The sequence below is a fragment of the Tasmannia lanceolata genome, unplaced genomic scaffold, assembly GCF_043159265.1.
Source record: "Tasmannia lanceolata isolate RefF3 unplaced genomic scaffold, GAP_Taslan_0.1 ptg000013l, whole genome shotgun sequence".
Lineage (NCBI taxonomy): Eukaryota > Viridiplantae > Streptophyta > Magnoliopsida > Canellales > Winteraceae > Tasmannia > Tasmannia lanceolata.
The window spans coordinates 48,331,345-48,352,887 of record NW_027518690.1 but is presented as its reverse complement, the minus strand read 5'-3'; the positions used below and the strand labels follow the sequence as shown (position 1 = coordinate 48,352,887).

Here is a 21,543-nt window from a genome sequence, read left to right as displayed (position 1 = left end):
GGGATGTTCCTGGTGATCAGGAGGGGCGGATATATCATTTCCCGGAAAAAAAAATGTAATTTTGTGTTATAAGGGCATTTTGGTTATTTTATTGGCCTTGCTTGCACATGTGTGAGTCACAAATGCTTGCTCCATCTTTTTCTCAATCTTCCCTCTATTTCAAATTCAAACCTTTCTAAACCCACCGCCACTTCCATGAGCCATTAATTCTCCACTTTTTCATACCCCCTACCACTTTTCTATTAATTATCCACTTGCCATTGACCAACCTGATCTCTATTTACTACTATTTGTTGGGATTATTGGAGAGATTTTTCAACCAGAGAGACCTCCTGATGCAGGAGCATCTCGCCAAATCTCACAGATCAATGGCTAAAAACTTTGGATGTGTGAACGGATCTTTAAGGGTTTCAAGATTGATGATCGGGCTGTTGAAACGTCATCATTAGAACGCTCACCGTTTGGGAAAGTTTTCAATTTTGCTAGCAAATCCCAATTTCTAATCTCCTTAGACACAAGTTGATTTCTTTCTAAAGGGCCATCGGTGGTGCTTTCTATTATTAGAATTGTTACTGTTGTGGAAAGTGCATGTGGAGAGGCAAGCCTTCTACAAGATGCTATTATTAGCCTTGGTGTCATCAGAAGCAAATCTATATTAGTTTTGTCAAGTTTACAAAACGATTCAATGTTTTTGTAGTATAGAATAGCTTCTAAATTATGGTTTCAGTTTCCAAATTATTGTCTTAGTATTATAGGATAGCTTCTAAATTTTTCTTTGTTTATTGTGTTGGCTAAAATAGAATTTGATGAATTGTAAAAGAGATGGACGGCTGAATTTGGAGAGCTTGGGTTTTTGACAATTAAAGTATTGAATGACAAGTGTTCTTTTCTTGTGAAGAAAATGTGTTTTTTACGCTTCTTTCTAGTTTCCCTCCAACGTGGGTTAGCTTTTGAGCACCACAATTATCTTTTGTTATTTTTTTCTGATCGTCATCGTCGTTATCGATTGCACACCCTTCCGGAGTCGCCTCCATTGAAGCTCCATTGTATGCAAGCTTGTGATTTGAAGCAAAGTGCCAAATTACTACATGCCACATGTCATAGGAGGGGTAACTTTGCCATTTTAAGAAAGAAAATCCATTTAAAAAGGAACTAATATTGCTCTGATTTGAAGCAAAGCTCCATTTTTCCTATGTTTTGGAGGTTTTTTTCCTATTGTCCTTATCTTGTAGTATTGCTCTTTTATCATATATTGGAGTATATCTTGTAGGTGTTTATTCTTCTTCTATTTTAGTTGTGGATCTTGGGCTAGTGTAAACTTTGATTTCACTATTGGAGAGGCGAAGATTCTGGTGTTGCGAAATTTACCTTTCCCTACATCTCACCTCTTGAATTTTAAAATAGGGAGATGATAATCACACGTTCTTGTTTTAGTTAGTACACTTCCGCTATTTGTAAAGTTTGCTATGAGCTATCATAATTTTCATTGACTCGCTATATGGGAAAGGTTGGAACTTGCTTGCATATACTTATTGAAGGATATTCTCAATTTGGCCATTGTAAACTCTTTTCACAGACTAGTCACATTTCCTTCATTCATTTTTTTAACCTGGAATTTATCTAGGAACCTGGGGCGGCGCCTTAAATTTTATTAATAAGAATAAAAGTCGCAAGAAGAGGACATAGAACCTTGCCTCAAACCCTTATGCTCCGTTTGGTTGCCATTGTGTTTTTATTTTCCAGGAACTTTGTTGGAGAATAGCTACCACGTAGGACAAATTCCTCATTTTGTTGCCAAAATAGCATTGGACTCCCTTTTTACTCCATTGAATGTCTCTCATGTAATAATTGTTTGTCTGGTGACATGAACTCCTTGTCCCCTCCTTTTGACTTTTAAACCAAATTATTCCAAAAGCATTGACATTTGGTTGAATTTTCAAGGGAATGGTGCTCTCTCTCTCTTTCTCTCTTCTTTTTTCTCTCTGCTCTCTCCCTATATTGGTAATAACACCTCTACTTATTCTCTATATGCCGTGCAACTAAACACTACTAACACTATTCTCCAATATAATTTTAGACAAATCAAAATGCTTGTCTCCTCCCTTTTTGACTTCATATTACATTACTCTCTGAGCCACCCCCGAGCAACCAAATGAAGCATTAATGATGCAAGAAAAATATTTCAAAAAGCCACTTACCCCCACAAGAAAGAACATTATTTATTACATAAGGAATCCACAGTTGGTCGCATCTAGTAGCTCCTCTAGACTCCTTTGGTAGGCTAGCCCAATTCAAGAAAACTAAATTTATGCTGGTGTCGCAATCAAGCATAATTTGCTAAGCTGTCTGCAACAAGATTGCAGACATTTCCTTCATTCATTTGAGTTTAATGAAAGGCATATATATTATATGCCGTCAAGTCAACCAAGTAGATCAAGTCTCCTGACGCTCTATTGGCCGTAGCCTTTTGGGTACTACATTTTTTATGGGTACCACTTGACGACAATAAATTAGATAAATAAATTAGTGATTAAGGATGGGATTGAGTATATTTACCAAACCAATGGGTTGTTGATATTCCTATGAAATTAATTAACTCATTGTACTTAATGAGAAGTTTTTACTTAATGCAGACATTTCCTTCATTCATTTAAGGTCTGTGATGCTTCCTATACATGAAGAAAGTTTTAATTATTTTTGAATTCATGTGTAACACCATGAGCAAAAGTTGGCCTCATACATGTGCATCAGCACAAAGTAAAAAGGGTTTTACTCCATATGAAGCTTTTTATTTTCCTTTTATTTTTTGGTAGATAGGGTTAATCTATCATTGAAGTTTATGGTGTATCATTTCCAGATTTTCAGTTTTGGAATGAAGTTAGAATCTGATATTGGTACTTAAAATACCTCTTTAATTCTTAAAAAATACGTATATAAGTAATAAACATGTGTACTGTAAATAGAAAAACATGTGCGCTTTTTTCGATTTCTTCCCTAAAATTTCCAAATTTTTCCAACATTTGCCTCACCCAATTAATCCTAAATCCGAACTTCGGATGAAGATTATGTCTCTTATGAAGATTTAGATATAAATGGGTGAGAAGTAACATAGAACAAGATAGCTTTGACAAATGGAAACGAATAATCTACATATTCATCTCCCTTGAACAAACTCATTTTCTCCTTCTCTTTCCAGCCCAAGAGCTTTTACAAAGAGAGTTCATCTCCCTTGAACTAACTCTTTCTTTTCCTCTCCTCTTTCCAATCCAAGAGGTTTTACAAAGAGGGGTAGTCACATGACTCACATGGGATATAAGAGTGATATACAGCTAACTAATGCTGCAAAGAGTTGTTTGTTAATGGTACTATTTTAAGAACAGGTACAGTCAGCAACCACGTGTTGGTGTGACTGTGGGTTTGGAAGATCAAAGCCCACCCATAAATTAAGGCCATGTTTGTTTTGAATTTGGAGAAATGAGTGTGTCTACAAAACTGATTATTGTTTAATTCTGGGTCCAATAATCAGTTTTGGATTCACAATCAGTTCTCCAAATCCAAACACAAGGACTAAAAGTATATTTGAGTTCAATAATCAGTTTTGACTCACAATATTAGGCCCTGTTTGTTTTAGATTATGACAACCGATTGTGGAGCCCCCAACCGATTATTGGACAGAAAATTGTACTAAATTTGAGTCCAATAATCGGTTGGGGACTCCACAATTGGTTGTCATAATCTAAAACAAACAGGCCCTTAGTATATTAGATGGTTGTGTGGTGTGAGAAAAAGGAAGGGCATTGCCCTAGAATCATGCTTTCCCATGTGCACTGTTTGCACGCCTTCAACTTCAACTTTGCTTTGTCCCCAAACCATGCTCACATGTTGGGAAGTAATCTCCTCCTATTTCTCACCAGATTCCAGCATCTTGGAATGAGAGTATGCTGTAAACACGTTGAGCATTATTCGAATAAGATTCTTCTTGAATTATTAAGGCCCTGTTTGTTTTGGACTTTGAGAATCGATTTTGAGTCCAAAACTGATTATTAGACTCAAAATCAAATGCAACTTTGTGTCACACAATCCATTTTGGACTCAAAATTGATTCTCAGAATAAAAAACAGAGAGGGCCTAAGGAAACCTAATAAGATGTGTATTGATCAGATAAGGCACTGTCTGTTCTAGTAGTGAGGGACAGATTATGCCACAATCTAGCATGATTTTCTATGAGTAGAAATGATTATTTCAAATGGGAACCACGTGCAATGTGGTGTCAAAGTAGCTCACCAGAGATCTAAGGTTCTGATTATTACACACACAATCAGAGCCCACAACCAGAAGAGTAAAGGGGATGGGAGGCCCATAAAAAACTAGACATCAACCTACTCCTTCAAAAAATTATTTTTCAGAGGCTTCAAAAACCATTTTCTGAGTAACTCTGATACCATGTATGTAAAAGAAGATTATTTAACTAATCTTGGATGATTTACCTTGAACCTTACTCATTGCTTAAATAGAGCACTTAGGGATAATATGGAGATAAAGATAATTACAAAAGTGTATCTTCTTAATCTAATTAAGTCTTGTAATCTAACCTAAATTATCATCAAGCTTAATCTAATCCAACGCTGAGGTCTCAACTTAATCTAACTGTGAGATCTCATTTACACTCATAGTAGAGAAGAATTGATTGTCACAGGAAGGGCTCATCATCAAAGCATTAAGATGTTAGGGCGAGTAGCCAAGTTTTGGGTCTCCATTTGGTTTGCGGAATTTTTTTGGTTCTTGGGACTTTTGTGGAACTTCCGCAGGAAACCCACGTTTGGTTGCTGGGCCCAAAATAATCCCAGGAACCAAAATAACCCCGCACAAAACCGTACCCTGGGAAAAAAAAAAAAACTTCCAGGAACCAAAAATAAGCTTGCAGAAGAATTTTTCTCTTCCCAACAGTTCAAGCAACCAAACAATTTTCCACCATAGTCCGGTCAACCAAACATGGGATTTTTATTTTACCAGGATACTTCCAGGGAGTTTTTTTTTCACCAATCTCCCAGGAAGTTTTTTGTTCCGCAGAAATCCCAAGAACCAAAAAAATTCCGGCAACCAAACGGAGACATGCATGTGAAATTTAGACACTGTTCTTGTAGAACATCATTACTCATGAGGCGACCCATGTGAGATCCCATGCAGAATGGACACTCGTGCATAAGATAAAGGACTACAAAAATCAAAGGTTTAGCTTTCTTGATTTAACCCTTAATAGGGCTACAGGATAAAGGACCCAAGATCATGTGATCAAGGTCTTCTAAATTGACAAACAGATCTGACCACATATTAGAAGAGACAAGTTGGGCCCAGTAAGTGCCTTTTCGGAATGAACCTAAAAGCTGATCTTTTTAGCATTTTTCTTAAGAAGGAACGCTGAACTGAAGAGAAAGTTAAGGGGCCCGCCTCACCTCTCCTCTTCCATGGCCATAGCATTTTTCTTAAGGAAGGCTGAACTGAAGAGAAAGTGAAGGGGCCTGCCTCACCTCTCCTCTTCCATGGCTAAACGCATGCGAAACTGATTCCCTTTCTGAGGGACTTTTACATGCCCTATTCGACCATGGCCTTCTTTTCCTTTTCCTAGGAATGAAGCTTTGTTTCTTCGATCAGAATATAGATGAGATCAGAAACGCCATCATTGGGGCAAATCATACAATAGTTCCGGTTAGAATAAAGCCCAAAATGACATAACCAAATGATTGTTTAGCCAATGATGGATTTCACGCCATGGAATGGATCTAGAAACTAAGGCCGTTTCCAATACCAACAACAGCTTCCGCTGAAGCAATTGTAGCAGCTCCGGCACCCATTGATTTTGCACCTTGTAAAAAAGAGCCACAAGGGCGCTCGCTCCATTGGACCATCAGTGGTGGCACCCTTGTAGCTGGTTTTTTTAGAAGGTCCTCCTTCTATTTAGCATTCCTCTTACCAAGGACTTTTATCTCGTTAGAGGACAACAGCCTCTCCAGAATCAATCTATGTCTGGATTCTCGAATTTGGGTTCTGAAGAGCTATTAGGTTTATAAGAGGAGATACTAGTAGCAGGTAGGGTTGAACATGGCTCGAATGGCTAGAGCCCTTACTAATAAATGCAGAGACCATTTCAATTGGCTCCATTCCACTTCCACTTCACTGGCTATGAACATGTAATAGGTTCCACCCTCGCCTGCCCCCGCCCCCCCCCCCCCCCCCCCAAAAAAAAAAAAGGCCAAGCTGCCAATAATAGTCAGCCATGAATCAGGAAAATTAAAACCTCACAGCGTGCAAAAGCTATCAACAGCCAATCAAAAAGTGCTTAAGAAAGTGGGAGTGTCATTTATCAAAACAAGGGAATGAGGATATCATTTTCCTGCATACAGAGCTAATAAGTTTCAAAAAATGACTTTTTACCTATTGTTATGACAGAAATTTCTAAGGTCTAAATTTTGGAGTGATGCTAGGAATAAATAATGTAATATCACTCAAGTTAACTGTGGTCTTAATGGAATCATGGCACCAGAGCAGAAAACTCTCTTGGGTAGAAAATTCATGCTACCTAAGATTAAAAAGGGTAAGAGACAACTGATAGAAAATAAAGCAAGAATGTGAGGGAAACTAACAGAATTTATAGAAACCAATCATAATATTTGGCATGACAATCAGAAGCCATGGCAATGGAAAGGTACCTCAGCAAAACTTCAGCCTTGATAAAGGTAGCCAACTCATCCAAGGCAGTTATTGACTAATCAGTTGAGAGATACAAACCCAATGAGGATCAATAAGGGGGTATAAGGCTATCAAGGACCTGAAGGAGCCTAGAGAAGTTGGAAAGGATAATGAGGATAAAGGGGCTGATGTATGAAAGGCCTTCTGGCCCAGAGAGAGAGAGAGAGAGAGAGAGTAATTTAAAAAATAAAATAAAAAATATCTATCTAGTTAGAATGAGAGGGAAAAAGGAAAGGCAAAATAAGAATAGAGGATGAATAGAAAAGAAACAGATATAGAAATGAAAAAGATAGGAAAAGATGGTATTGAGAAAACTCAGGCGGGACTGTGATTTTTGAAATTTCAGTTTTTGGGGCTGTAGATCCTGAAGTATAGATCCCTTCTGCACTATCGTAGGAATCTACCGTCAAAATAGCTTTAGGATTGACTTGTTGATTATCCAAAAATTACTTTCTATAGCCGTAGCTTGAGAGATTCGTTCTTTCGCTTAGGCCTTTTGTCTGGATGCTTTACCTATGCTATTTTTCCTGGGAGTATCTTAAATCTGAAGTTTTGGAGTTTAAGGAGGTAATTTTTAGCCGCTTTTGAGTTATTAATCATCCTGAAAGGTCAAGAGAGTGCGGGTTTTGAGTCCCCAGGTGGCTGATTAGGAGTTAGATGCTGTTTTAACAGGTACAGGTGATAGATGCATATGCTTGTAAGAAAGATGAAAAGAATGCAATCCACAAAATAGAGAAAAGGAATGCCTACACTCTACTGTAAATGTTTTTGTTTATTTTTGAATTAGTCCCGGAATGCCCGTCCCAATTCACCTTAATAGTTTGTATTGCAGGCTGGGACTCCTGGTCCCAATCGCTATCTCAATATTAATGAAATATGTCAATTTTCAAAATAAAATAAAATAAGGGGGTATAAGGAAAAAAAACTCAACACTAAAAATTGAGATGGAGATTGGAATTGATGAGGATGGACTATGCACAAATGAAGTCACGCCAAACTGCATATGGTAACAATGATAAGTACCAGTAAAAAGGAGAACCAATAAAAGAGATAATTGCAGGTGGAATTGTGGATCTTTAAGGTATACAAAGTCCATCCATATGGAGGGAGAACACCAACAAGCTAAAAGAGTGACATACATTTGCAAACAGTCTAGGGTTTCATAACAGTTACCAAGAATGTTAGTCTCCAACTAAGAAGTACTAAATAAATAGAAACTGTGTATATTTTTCAACATAAACATCCAAGACAAATAGACAATGTCTATGACTATATGCACTTACAAAGTACAGTTATATAAAGTAAAGTTACATCATAAAATATGTTACAATGTGCCTCCACAAGCTAGAGAACATAGGCATACTCTCCCCGATGCTGATGAAAAGCTATTTGGCATGCTAAAAAGCTTTCAAGAGTGATGAATACATCTACTTACTAGCTTGTCACAACTTCTCATGAGAAGGTCATGATGGTTCCTTTATTGGTTGCCCCCATATAAAGCACAATCAACCTCCCAAATGTTTCTTTCATGGGTATGCGGCAATATGGATGACACTCCACTTTCCTCAAAACTAGCTCACGGAAGAAGTTTGTTCAAAATCAGGTTCTTTTTTGCCCAAAAAAGTTGACTAAACTCCTCCATAACCTGATACTTGGCTTCGATACTCTTTTTTCAGTGAATTTAATTTCTCCAGTGCCTCTGTGTATAAGCATTACACTTAGCTATAGACCATGGGGAAAATTGAACAAGGAGTTTGAAGCTGCCAACATTCCCTTCCTGGACACCTGACAGGTTTAAGGACAAAGCTTTAAACCATTGAGCTAGAGGCTCACACCCATTGATTTATATAGTAAGTATTCAACAAATAGCTTCCAAGTGAGTATTCGTGATTGTTTTACGAATTTTCTTGCCAAACCACAATGAACAACAAACAAATGAGGTGAGTATGCATGAGAGGCAGCAATTCAACTGTAGTTTTAACTTTTAAGGGTCATCTAAAAGTTCCTCTTCATCTCCCATAAGAAAACATATTTGTTCCTCTTCATCTCTCAAACTGAAGTTATCATCAAAAATTCAACCTAAAACTCATATATGGGATCATCAGACTGAACCCACCAATGAATGAGATGGAAGGTCCCGACCGAGAACTGGCTGGGAGGCTCAGTATCTCGGCCATCCATGTCTGCCAACGGTCTATTCCAGTTTAGGTAAGCCCATCTAGCCCTCGAATCCTACATAACCTAGCTCCCCTTCCACATCTACTGTTCTTCCCCATCCCTCTGCTCCTACACCTCTGCTAGAGCCAATTCAGTACCCTCTCCCAAAATCATAAAACGACATTCGTAGAATCGAACTAGACCAGAACCTAATCGATGACAACCTGAAAGATTTTATTTTTTTATTTTTATTTTATTTGGGGGGGGGGGGGGATTTGGGGACAAAGGCCATTGAAAATTGAAAAGGATAACCAAAACCTTTCTTCAATCTAGAAACTTCACAACAGAGTTAACAGCTGTCATGAGTGCAGGCCACTTTTTAAATTCTATTATAAACCAGATATGAATAAGATGCTCCGCTCTTTCCCTTGTTCCAATTCCTCCTCCATCAGATTGTTCAGATGATCCCCTTCTAATCCATTCAAACAAGAATCCCACTTGGTTCCCTTCGGGGTGTTTCCTGACCTCGCACCTCACCTGTCGAATAAAACTATCCTCTTCCCCACTGCAAGCTTAATCGAAACCCATTATTGCTACATGAAGTAAGAAGTAATGGTTCTAAACTCTTGTTTGCTTGGGAATGTTTAGAAATTGATCTCAGATCTGCTCAGCCATCTACTGTTCAAGTTGCAAGTGCATGAGGAATCCTCAAGATTGCGGTCAAATATGAAAACACACCAAGCTTTTGCCGCAGCTGCCCCATATTTAACCACAGATTGAGCAACTCCCCATCCCATGGGTCTCCCCCTTTTACATTTCTCAATGCAACTACCTCTATCCTTGCCCGCCCCATCCCCATCCCCATCCCCATCCCCATCCCCACCCCCCACAAAGATTTTGAACCCATCTCACCTAGCCCAACAGCCTCCTTTCTCCTCAATTCCAAGAGCCCTCCATTAGACCCCTTCTCGTCTCGAGCAGACCCCATATCTCTCCTCAGTCTACCCATTCTCTTCATGATATTCCCTCCCACCACTCTCCTCTGCTCTCATCTCTCCCATCCTCATCCTTAGTTGCATGGAAACTTCCCAGCTCCAACCAATAAAAAAACAGAAACAAAAAAGAAAGAAAGAAAGAAAAAGAAAACAACCAAAGGCAAAGAAACAGTGCCCCCCCCCTCCCATCCCCTGCCCCCAGCTCATGCTCATCCAGGAAAAAGAAGACCACCGGCAAATTAAAACTCTAAGGTCCCTTCCCTTTGTCTCCTCCCTACCTAATTTGAAGTTATTTCAACTGTATGGGGAATTTGAAGACGAATATAATGAGTATCGCACATGATAATATCTAAAATAGTGAGTATACTCAACTCAACTCAACTAAGCCTTTGTCCCAAACTAGATGGGGTTCGCTAATGCATCCTTTAGAAAATTTTCATGAAGAAGGTGAAAGAGTCTACCCGGCTCAAAATGACTAAGTCTAATCCTGACACTAGTTGGGTTCGTCTACAATCTACATGGATCATTTTCTTCCGTTCTCCCCTATCCAAGGTCATGTTCTCTATTTTTCACAGCCTGGCCCAAGCCAAGATAAAGGAGGAGGGTTGGCATCAAGTTGGCAGCCGGCAGTAAACTTTGCCACTCTTTTATGAAATGAATCTAAAATAATGAGTATATACCATATAATTTTTTTTTTTAAATAGCTACTTATTTATGTACCCCTTATGGAACCAACCGAAAATGAGATCCCATAAGAACGATTCTCAGTCTTGTTGGATTTCCTGACCAAAAAATGTGAAATATTGGAAGATTCATGTAAAATAGGCATTTACAAACAAAAATAAGATAGGCCTTTCAATTCTTGAATTCGTGCCATCACTCACATTAAGTGGGAATGCATAACTTAACAACATAAAAGAAGAAATAACAGAAAAGTCATACTAAACACAGTACTTGAATATGGGAACGTACACATCAGTGCTTGCTATAGACTAGAGGCAAAAGATTCAAGTGTCACAGACAATGATTGAACAATGAACATTGATGTTAGGTTTATAAATCGTGTCACAAACAATGATTGAACATTGATGTTAGGTTTATAAATCATTCAGAGGTGTCATTCAGATTTCTGGACTTTGAGGGCTTTGATTACTTCCACCACTTTCAGCAACCGTTCATCCAACAAATCAACCTCCTTATAATGTGCATCAAATATAAGGTTCCAGTGCTGTTCTACAGCCTCCAACTTCCCTTCTATCATGCAACGCATAATCCTCACTTCTTCCTCTTTCTCCAAACGATGCTTTTCCAAATCTGTGGCACTAAGAACAAGGCCCCCAGTGCCAGCAACATCCTTGTAAAGTGGTTCATCAGGCAGCTGACAACGTTGTCTATACTCAGCGAATGCATTACGTGTTTCCTTCAAGGCCTTTCTATAACCGTTTAATAGGTCAGACATGACACGGTATTCACATTCAAACCGATAAATCTGATGTTGCCATTTGTTTTGTTCTTCAATCCTGTTTTTCTCCAAGGAATGAAGTATGACACCTTTTTCATGCAGCTGCTGAGTCAATAAATGTATATGCATATTGGACTGAATGCATGCCTGCTCTTTCTCTGCAAACATTGTTCTAGCTCTACCCATCCACATCTGTATTTGATCGCTGCACATGTCAAAGTCGGAGGGTTGGCGGCCCCAATGGCTGTCATTTTTCATCTTCCTCTGCTGATTGTTTAGGGAGAAATGGTGCATATCATCCTCATCATCGATCTCACGTTTGCAAGCATTACCAAACATAGAAGGACCACCGGAATTCAATGGAATGATCTTATGCATATCATCTCTCGGTGTCAAAAGCTCATCTGAAGAAGGATTATGAAGACCCATGTGCAGACCATAAGAAGCATTCGCCGTCTCCATCTCTCGAATAAGGTCAGTTGAACCGAACCTCTCCAGATTATTAGCCAAATTTGATGTCAGAATGTCCCCTTGATCCTCTTCTTTACACCCTTGCTCACACTCTGAATCCCTGATTTCTTCTTTACTCCCTAGCTCGCAGTCCAAACCCCTGAGCTCATTTACATTACAACGCTGCAAGCAAGACTCGTCACTGTTGTTCTTTCCATTCAAAAACCACTGCCCACGTTCTTCATTACATTCTTGGAAGTCCATAACATCCTCATCTCTGACCCGCTCGCTGTCATTCTTATCCAACCCTAAACTCAATTCAACATGCTGGTTCTCCAAATCCTGCCCTTGGAAACCCTCCAAACTCCTCATACTGACACCACCATCATCCTCTTCCTCTTCCACTGAAATTTCAGTCACTGTTTGTTCAATAAACAGCTCCGGCCGCTGAGACTTCATCAAGCACTGCAAATGTGAAGCATAGTAACAAACCAACTCTGATTCCAAAGCCTGAGAAAGCTCCTTCTCCACCATATACCAAACCAACCCAGCCCAATCAACCTTCTCTAGCCGCCCCTCTTTCAAAAGCCGAGACGAGGTCAAAATCTCCTGTGGCATCATCCAAGTATCTCCACAGAGAAGAATGTAATTCGACATAAAATCATCAAGTACCAAAAGAGATTCTTCAGAGAATGATTCTAAATCGGCGTCATGAAACTCCGATGATAGTACGGCCACCTTATCCTTCTTTACAGGCAGTTTAAGAGCCCTAGCTAGATCAGCTCGACTGACCTTGATCCGAAAATCCTTAACAGTGCTATTACGAGTTCTAGGGTTGTAATTGGCAATGAGAAGGGCAATAAGGTCTGATCGGATTTCGCGATCGAACTCGAGATTGATAAAATCCCATAACCCTAGTCGGCGAAAGAGGTTTTCGTGTTTGGAGATATCTAGGGTTTTTCCGGGGCGGAAAGGGATTGCATTGAGATTGCTTTTAATGAGATGGAGTTTTTTCTTAACAGCGGCTCGTTGTTTTTGGGAGTAGGGCTTTTTCCTCTTCCCTTGTTTTCGAAATGTGGGGTGTTCAGGAGGGTTTATATCTTGCTTAATGGAAGATTCAAAAGGAAGAGAGATAGCCAAACCTTTTACTTCTTCTTGTTCTTCGTCTTGATGCAGCTCTACTGGTTGATCTTCTTCGTGGGAGCAGTCTAAGTCGAGATCTTCGTCCATCGATTGAGATTGTTTCTGTTCTTCTTCTTCTTCTTCTTCTTCTTCTTCTTCTTCTTCTTCTTCTTCGAGAATGTTAGGGTTTTGTTCGTGCTGTAACTCCAAGTCAATTGATTGAGATTGTTGTTTTTCTTCTTCTTCTTCGGGCATTTTAGGGTTTTGGGGGTTCAGCACCTCCACCTCTTGGGAATGGGTGCTCATTTTCCTTTTTTTTCTTTACCCTAGTCGTAGAAACCAAAAGGTACAGTATAAATAATGTATAATAGTATATAAAAAGAGGGTTGCTAGCAAGACGGGATCCCGTGCTGTAAAAAAGCACGGGTTGCTCTATAGTGACACGTGCACATAAAACAAAAAAAAGAGGCTTATATCAAAAACACGCAAAGGCAACTGATGGCACTACCATGTTTTGATAATGAGCCAAATAATCCTTGTCCTTTATTATTTAAGCAGGGTCCGCTACCTAGTTCCTTTCGATTACGTAAAATTTGTTTTATGTCAGAACATAAAACAAATTTTACATCCATTTTTACGTCGAAAGGAACGGAGCCTTAGTAGAGAGCATTGGTATTTCTACCGAAAGGATTTGCTAGGTAGCGGACCCTCTGCTGCATGAGAGATTAGGGGTGGCCAGAACCGAACCAGAACCGAAGAACCGAACCGGAACCGAACTCTAAAAAAATATTTTTGGTCCGGTTCGGTTCCACTGATGAAGAACCGAACTTATTCGGTTCGGTTCCGGGTCTAATGTTCTCGGTTCGGTTCCGGAACCGAAGAACCGAACTTTGAATATATATATATATATATATATATATATATATATATATATATATATATATATATATATAATATTTTTATATTTCTATTATACATATACTTAATAATATAAATTACTTATAATATTAATAAGTAATAGTTAATACTATTATTATAATAAGAAAGTAACTTATATTATAACTTTAATTAAAAGTTTTTATAAATTATAATTAATAATTAATAATTAGCCATTAGAACCGAAGAACCGGACCGGACCGAACCGATTATGTTCGGTCCGGTTCGGTTCGGTCCTACTGTGTACTACGGTTCGGTTCGGTTCTTACGGTTCATGGAACCGAGAACCGAGAACCGAAAAAAAAGGGACCGAGAACCGAGAACCGAACCGGTTGGCCACCCCTATGAGAGATAAGCCACATAGGCTCACTTTTCATCAGATTTTGTCCTATTCATTTGAGGTGGCTGCTCTTTCATGCAACAGCCAGTCTGCAAAATGCCTTCTACAGTGGTCCCTAGCAAATCCCTTATGCAAAAAATCACATTGTTACTTTTTCATGCTAATATTTATTTATTTACTTCTATGTTTAGTGTAAAATAATAAATAAATAAAAAGCATCAAAGTATTTTAAATTCCAAACGAGGGACTCATAGTAAAACAAAGGAAGCTCACGTTACTGTTTACATTCGTCTTGGGGCATAATCGGTTGTGAGAGATCAAATTATTAGGTGGCGACCAGTTTGAATAAAGTCAATAGATTTAGTCATCAAATTAGCATTCGAAGAAGTCATGGAGGAACAAGCAAGTAATGGAGTCTAGAACATGCGACAGCTATTAGTAATTCCTCCTAGTTATGTTTATCTCTAAGTTCAATTAGCAAGTGGGACCAAGCTACTAAGTTACCGTCAAGAGGAGTTGCATCAAAGATGTGTTGCTGCAGTTGCCAATCGTAAGAGGGTAGATGATAACCACATGGAAGAAGGGTGGACGTGAGGATAAGAAAGTGGAGCATGGACAGTTACCAAAAGGTTCCCTCCAAGAAAGCATGGGCAATGAGGAGCAGTTACCCGAATAAAGCTATATAAGGAGGCATTAGTCTCCAAGGAGGTCCCAAAACCAAAATCCAAACAAGTTTTAGCATTTTATCTTTATCTTTACTTTCCAGCACTATACTTCTTACTTTTCCATAGTTGTATCTCAATTAAAGAAGCAATAAATTCATCTTCCCAGGTGAGTCTTTCCCTTTAACTTCATTATCCCTCGCACTCGCATTTCGTTTGTGTTGTTTTGCTGTTTAGCTTGAATCGGAAGGAGACTTGTCGACTTCGAGAGTCGTTTGCATTCTGCACGCATCGACCAATTGCGATTTGTTCATGTTTTGCTCATGTCGACATGTCGTTCACATTCTGTGTGTGTCGATATCCTCACATTTGGCGTCACGTTTTGTACTGTGAAAAGATTTTTCCATCTGTGAAAAGCCAGAGGAGCATAAGGAAGTAGTGTTTTTCCTCTCTTCTTCTTAATCACCTAAAATCCAATCCCACGGGACGGAAACCTTTCAATCATCAAACCCCTTGGAGTGAGTTTCTAATTTATTGCCTCGAGAGAGGCTGGCGCGCCGCCGCATCTTTTTTCATACACTCAAACTCACTCACACACACACTCCACTCCACTCTCACACACTGTTGCATTGGCCAACTGCACCGGAGCACCTTTTAGACCAAACAATTACAGAAGTAGTGATGTAGGACACGTTTTTCATTTTCCAGGAGTTATCATTATCTTTAGAGATATTGTTATCCTTATCTAATTAGTTAGAGATAGAGTTAGAGTTTGATTAGGATTTTAATTTATTTTCTATAGATATGAACTGTAAGTATGTAAAAGGACAGATCTCTCAATGGAATAAACTTTTAAGTTTTTCTCTTCCTTGTGGATTCAAGGATTCATTTTTATTTCCTTATGGATTCAAGGATTTTTATAGAAGGAGACGGTGTTCCTCTTCTACCGGGTTGAAGACGGTGAGCTTCGCCTCTTTTCCGCATGTTTCCGCTACGTGAAGTAGGTCCATCTTTGATCTTTTAATAGACCCTCTACAAGCTCTCCCAAACAAATATGTTTCATCACAATAAGCTCTATCATATTAGATACCTTATACATTTTACTAAAGGTAAATTATGGCCGTGAAATTCCATTCATAATGTATTGTGAGTTGGGATCGCCAAAATTAGGCGCTCGAATTAACATCCTAATCTGATCCCCTAAACACACACCCATGGGTTAGGTAAAGATTGCAAAAATCAAAACCGTAATAGAGGCTTGATAGGCTTGATGGATAAAGGGGTTAAGACCATGGCCAGCCATGCTCGTTTTAGATTTCGAGACTTGACCTTGAGTCCAAAATTGATTATTAGAAGGGCGTTTAATTTTCAGCAACAATATTGTTATTTTTTTTATGGAGTCATTCATCTCGAACATGGTATTTTAATGGAAGCAAGGCCATGTGGGTTCGTTCATGAGGTTTTACAATGTACAATCCTGATTGCACGTGCATATCCCTGTGTGGGACCCAAAAAGTCTATTCTAGCTAAATAAGATGAAAATTAAGAAAAATGGATATTTTCCCACTACATTACGCATGCCCTCCCCTTATAAGGTGATTGAATCCAAAATACAACTTGAAGCCAAAAGCAATTATTTGAAGCGAAAATTCTTTTTTAGTTGAAAAATCAAGAGCCGAAATAAAACGAGTACTTATCTCTTTTGGAGAAAACCTTTCTAGAAATCAGATTAAAAAGGAGAAGGTTGAGTCGTGCCACTTGGTCACTCTCCTTAAAAATCGTATCTGCCCCATATCGGTGCAACCGGATCTGCGAATCGACGCCCCAAGATAAAACAGCCAAATATGACTCCACCCCACGTGTACTTGCTGACTGGTCCACCCAGAATCACCGTAGAATTATGCTCAAACACGGAAGAAACGAAGGAAGAAGACAAATAAGAAAAGAACATAAACTCTTTCTTGCTTTGTAAAAACTAGAAAGTTCTATGTAAAAAACGTTGTGATTATCTGTCTAAACAAATCTGTCTCGTCCCTTTTTATAGACCCGAAGGCATTTGTTAGGAGAGCCACCATTAATGGTAGGTTGTGACTGTTAAGAAAAAGCAACCATTAAAGCCATTAACGTTTCTCTCACAACAATCACATTTGTGACTATTGGAGATTTGAAACCGTTTATGCAATTAATGGGTGTCCATAACAAAACGTGGGGTAAAAAATGCCTTTAACGTTTCTCTCACAACAATCACATTTGTGACTACTGGAGATTTGAAACTGTTTTAGGCACTAAAAAGACATTTTTTATTTAAACCCAAACCCGGACCACGGCCCGGCCCGGCGCGCTCGTGTGTGCTTTTTAGCGCATGGGCTTGTGTTCAATAAAACCCAAGGATCCAACAAATTCCATGCCCCTTGAAGGCCCAAGCTTTTCTCCAACTCTACACCTTATAAAGGTGAGAACTACTCTCTTCATGAGCAATGTGAGACTATTTTTTTAGCCTTGTTTAAGAGAACACAACAAGCATACACACTCCAAGGTTTTATGTTCAAGTCCCCAAAAGCAAAAGACACTTGCTTTTTAAAACAAGGGGAGACTTAAAAATTTTAATCTTCCCTCCAATTTTTAAAACAAGGAAAAAATACCATTTTGACTTTTGTCATTAAATAATCCAACGGTTGGATTAAAAGCTAGTGTTTAGATCGATTTCAATCGGACTGGATCCTAAAAGTCCGTTGTTCAATCTAGGTCTTAGAGGGAGAGATAGGGTAGAGCGAGAGAGTTAGATAGCAAGACACACATAATAGAGAGAGAGAGAGAGAGAGTGTGTGTGTGTGAGAGAGATAAAAAAAAGGGAGAGAAACAAAAGAGAGAGAAATAAAAGAGTAAGAAAAAAAATGAAAGGATTTTATATAGGTTTTGTTTTTAAGAAGAGTTTCACATCTGTCGCCTAAACAAGCCTTTCACTCTTTTGTGCATTGCTGAGGTTAAGCTCACTGAAAAGCATGTTTTCTAATCCCAGCCCTTCGCGAAAAACGTGAAAGGCTAGTTTCAAGGGGACATACTTTGTTGCAGTGGGGATGAAACAACCTCTATGAACAAAAAAAGGAGTGTTTGGATGGTGGAGTAGGCATTGGAATGAGAATTTGATTTCAATTCCACCTGATTCGAACATTTGGTTTTAAAAAAAAAAGCACGTAATCAAGGAGGTAGTATTGACACCATGGCAGAAAATAGAGGGGGTGTTGGATTATGTTTCTTGGCCCAAGAGGGTATTATGATTCCACCACAATTGGAATGGGTTTTTTATTAGAATTTTTCTTCAATTAATTTTTTTTCTCATTCCATTTAGGCTCCGTTTCTTTCGACGTAAAAATTGATGTAAAATTTGTTTTATGTTGTGAGTTTCTATAAGGTGCCCGACCTCTTCAAGTCCTGTATGGGTCAAGGTGGCAAACGGCACGGTTAAGTTTGAGGTTAGGCGTGGCATGGCCTACGGTCCGTGGGCCATATCGTTTCGGCCCTGGACAACAGCCTTATATGCTCACTTTTAACTGATTTGGCCGTACCGGGCTGTGCCACGTGCCTAAACCAACAGCCCGGCACGGCCCACAACTTCGCTCAGTGCCAGCACAGCACTGCCCCGTGTCACTATGGCTTTTCGTGCCGGCCGCAAGCCCATTTGCCACCTTGACGTGCGGGCGGCCGATTTAAGAGAGAATCAGAATAGGTACTGTAGTGTTTCATTGATGAAAGTTCTGAGGATTAGTCTCGTCACCTAAGACAAAAAAAAGTCGTACCGTTCGTTTTTCAATCCATGCGATCACCACCGTTCATGGGATCACTGATCACACTCTCTCCTTGTCTATCGCTAGGCCGGCTCACACTCTCTTCGATGCTGTTTATGAGAGCCAATACTCAATTTACCAAAAAAGTGATAAATTCGCACCCTCTGAAGGATAATTCGCACCCTGATAGTGTGAAATGTGGCGGACTTAACCGCTTTTGACGCCAAAATCACGTTACCAGTGGTGTGAATTACCCTTTACGGGGGTGCGAATTTATCATCACCCTAATAACAAACTTACCGACAAATTCCTTTGACCAATCATCTTCCGTCCGGTCCTTTCGCCTTATCGCATCCTTGAATATAAGACAGAAAAACTCATCACACGTAATTTTCACAAGGGCCACACTTATCTCTTGTATCTTCGTAACGTACATGCCCCTTTTTTTTACTAAATTTACATCAATACCCAAACGTGAAATATTCTAGTTGGAATTAGCTCCTGCCTGGTTTTGCTTTTTTTTTAATGTTGCTAGAGATCAAGTTGGGCCCACCGGCTACACCGTCCAAACTTGGTTTAGAGATGAAATAACTTGCAACAATAAAATTTCATTATAGTCGTGTTTAATTTTTTTATCATAATTTTCTTAGGGCTTATAGAAGAAGAGGCATTTTAGGTTTTTCCATAAAAACTAGGGAGGTTGATTTTTTCTCTTGGGCGCCTACGGGGAGGTTTCGTTTCTCTTGGGTTAGGCAAGAAAATGGGAGTGAGATACATTTTTTGGGTTTTCGATTTAGGGGTTTTCTCTCCGGTTACTCTATCTACGGTCTTGGTTGAAAAGCATGAGTTTATGGTTTAATCCATTGTAATCTTGGCCGAACCACGTGCAATCTTGTATTTATCTTGTGGTTTGCTTTTATTTATACTTTTTCTTTTGTTTGTATACGATCCGATCGGATTTTTGCTCCGTGGATGTCTCAACACATTCAAACTAGGACTGTCAATCAGGCCGAGCTTGGGCGGGCCTGAGGTGCTCGAGCTCAGCCCATGTCTATACAACGAGCTTCGGGCCGAGTTCGGGCCTGACTAAATTAGAAAATTTGCTTGCCCAAACTCAACCCAAACTCCACAACGGGCTTCGGGCCGAGTTCAGGCTTGCCCATCACCTCTTATTTTCTGCACGAGAAAAGACTAAGGCAAGCATTGAAAAGCCAATTTCATAGAAAGCCATTAAACTTGTTGGCTTTGGCATGTGAGAAAAGCCACACCGATTGATTTTTTGTCAGATTTTGTCTTATTCATTTAATAAATCTGAGGTCAAACTACAGCCTATAGGATATGATGATCCAAACCATTCATATGGAGTGGGCTGAAGAGGGGCCCAATTTGTATACTTCAACGGTTTGGATCATCATATTAAGTGGGCTGAAGAGGGGCAAAATAAAGAGAGATAAAACCTATTTAATGTCGAACTATAGCCTAGAGGATATTAATGTTAACATATTTAATTAATATATACTGATTTTTAAGGTCATAAAAAATCTTGAAAAATTATATAGTAAATATATTATCGGGCCCGGACCTATAACGGGCTGGACGACCCTTGATCAAGCTCAGCCCAAATTAGAGTTTAGGCTTCAACTTTTGACCAAGCTTAGTTTGGTTTGTTCTCATTTTAATTATGGGCGGGCTTTTAGCGGGCCGAACGGGCGGGCTTCGAGCTTGCCCATCCCGATTGACAGTCCTAATTCAAACACATGCAGGCTATTCAGACATCAACTATCTTTTTCATATAAAAGGCATCACTCTCTTTAGAATATTTACACACTAACACATAGGATTAAAATTTAAAAGGTTAATTAGATTTTTATGCTAATAGAATTTTACAACTCACTGACGATGGATTTTTACGCTGACAGTTTTTAAATATATGGGTGATTAAAAAGTTAAATTTTTGCACCAATAATATTACAATATTACATTTTTATGTCAGTATTGTTAAAAAGTCAAATTTTTATGGTAATAGGATAACAATGTTAATTTTTTAAGCACATAGAGTTTTATTAGTTTACGCTGATAGACTTTTACAATGATTTAAAAACATTGATTTCTTATAGAATAATTAAAAAGTCATATTTTTATGCCAATATGATGTAAAAGTTAGATTTTTATGTCTGTATTGGCGTAAAATCTGACTTTTTAATCCTTTGGACGTAAAATTCTTATTTTCAATCTGACTTTTTATTCTATTGTGTAAAAATCTAAGTTCTCAAAACTATTGCTTGAAAATATTATCAACCTAAACTTATAAAACTCTTAAAAATTCTAGTCTCACTAGTATAAAAATCTGACTTCTTAACTCTAAAGGCTAAAATATGACCCTTTAATTCTATCAGCATGAACATTTAACTTTTAAATTCTATAGGGGCCCGTTTGGATACCTCATGCATTTGTATTTTAATTTGGATTTGAGTTTTGGATACCAAACACATCAATCATCTTCATGATCATGTTTTAAGAGAGAGAGAGAAAGAGAGAGAGGAAAGGAGGGAGGGATGTCTCGCTGCTGCCGGAGCAACGTCGAGGAGGAGCGATGGTGAAGGAAGTTGTCACAAATATTGATTTCCAAATAACGTTTCGCAGAAAAAGATTTGGAAATCGGAATTTTTTGCACTGTCGTGGCTGATTTGAAAATTTAAGGATCCGATCCAATTCAAAATATAAACTAAATCCAAATCTAAATCTTGTTGGTATGCAGACGGGCCCTAGGTGTAAAGGGGGAAAATGTTGGAATCTGATACTTCCCTAAGAGGTGGTATTTTGATTCGTCCCTTGTCAAATTGGAATTTTTATTTGATCCTTTTGATTTAAAACCTTATTTTTTGAT

General features: G+C 38.8%; 1 protein-coding gene across 1 annotated transcript; it reads right to left on the bottom strand.

Moving 5' to 3' along the window:
• Positions 1 to 10,727: 10,727 nt before the first annotated feature.
• Positions 10,728 to 13,263, bottom strand: LOC143890397 (uncharacterized). The gene has a single exon (XM_077395050.1). It carries the CDS (start codon positions 13,237 to 13,239, stop codon positions 11,017 to 11,019), a length of 2,223 nt encoding a protein of 740 aa, XP_077251165.1. The 5' UTR covers positions 13,240 to 13,263; the 3' UTR covers positions 10,728 to 11,016.
• Positions 13,264 to 21,543: the final 8,280 nt, after the last annotated feature.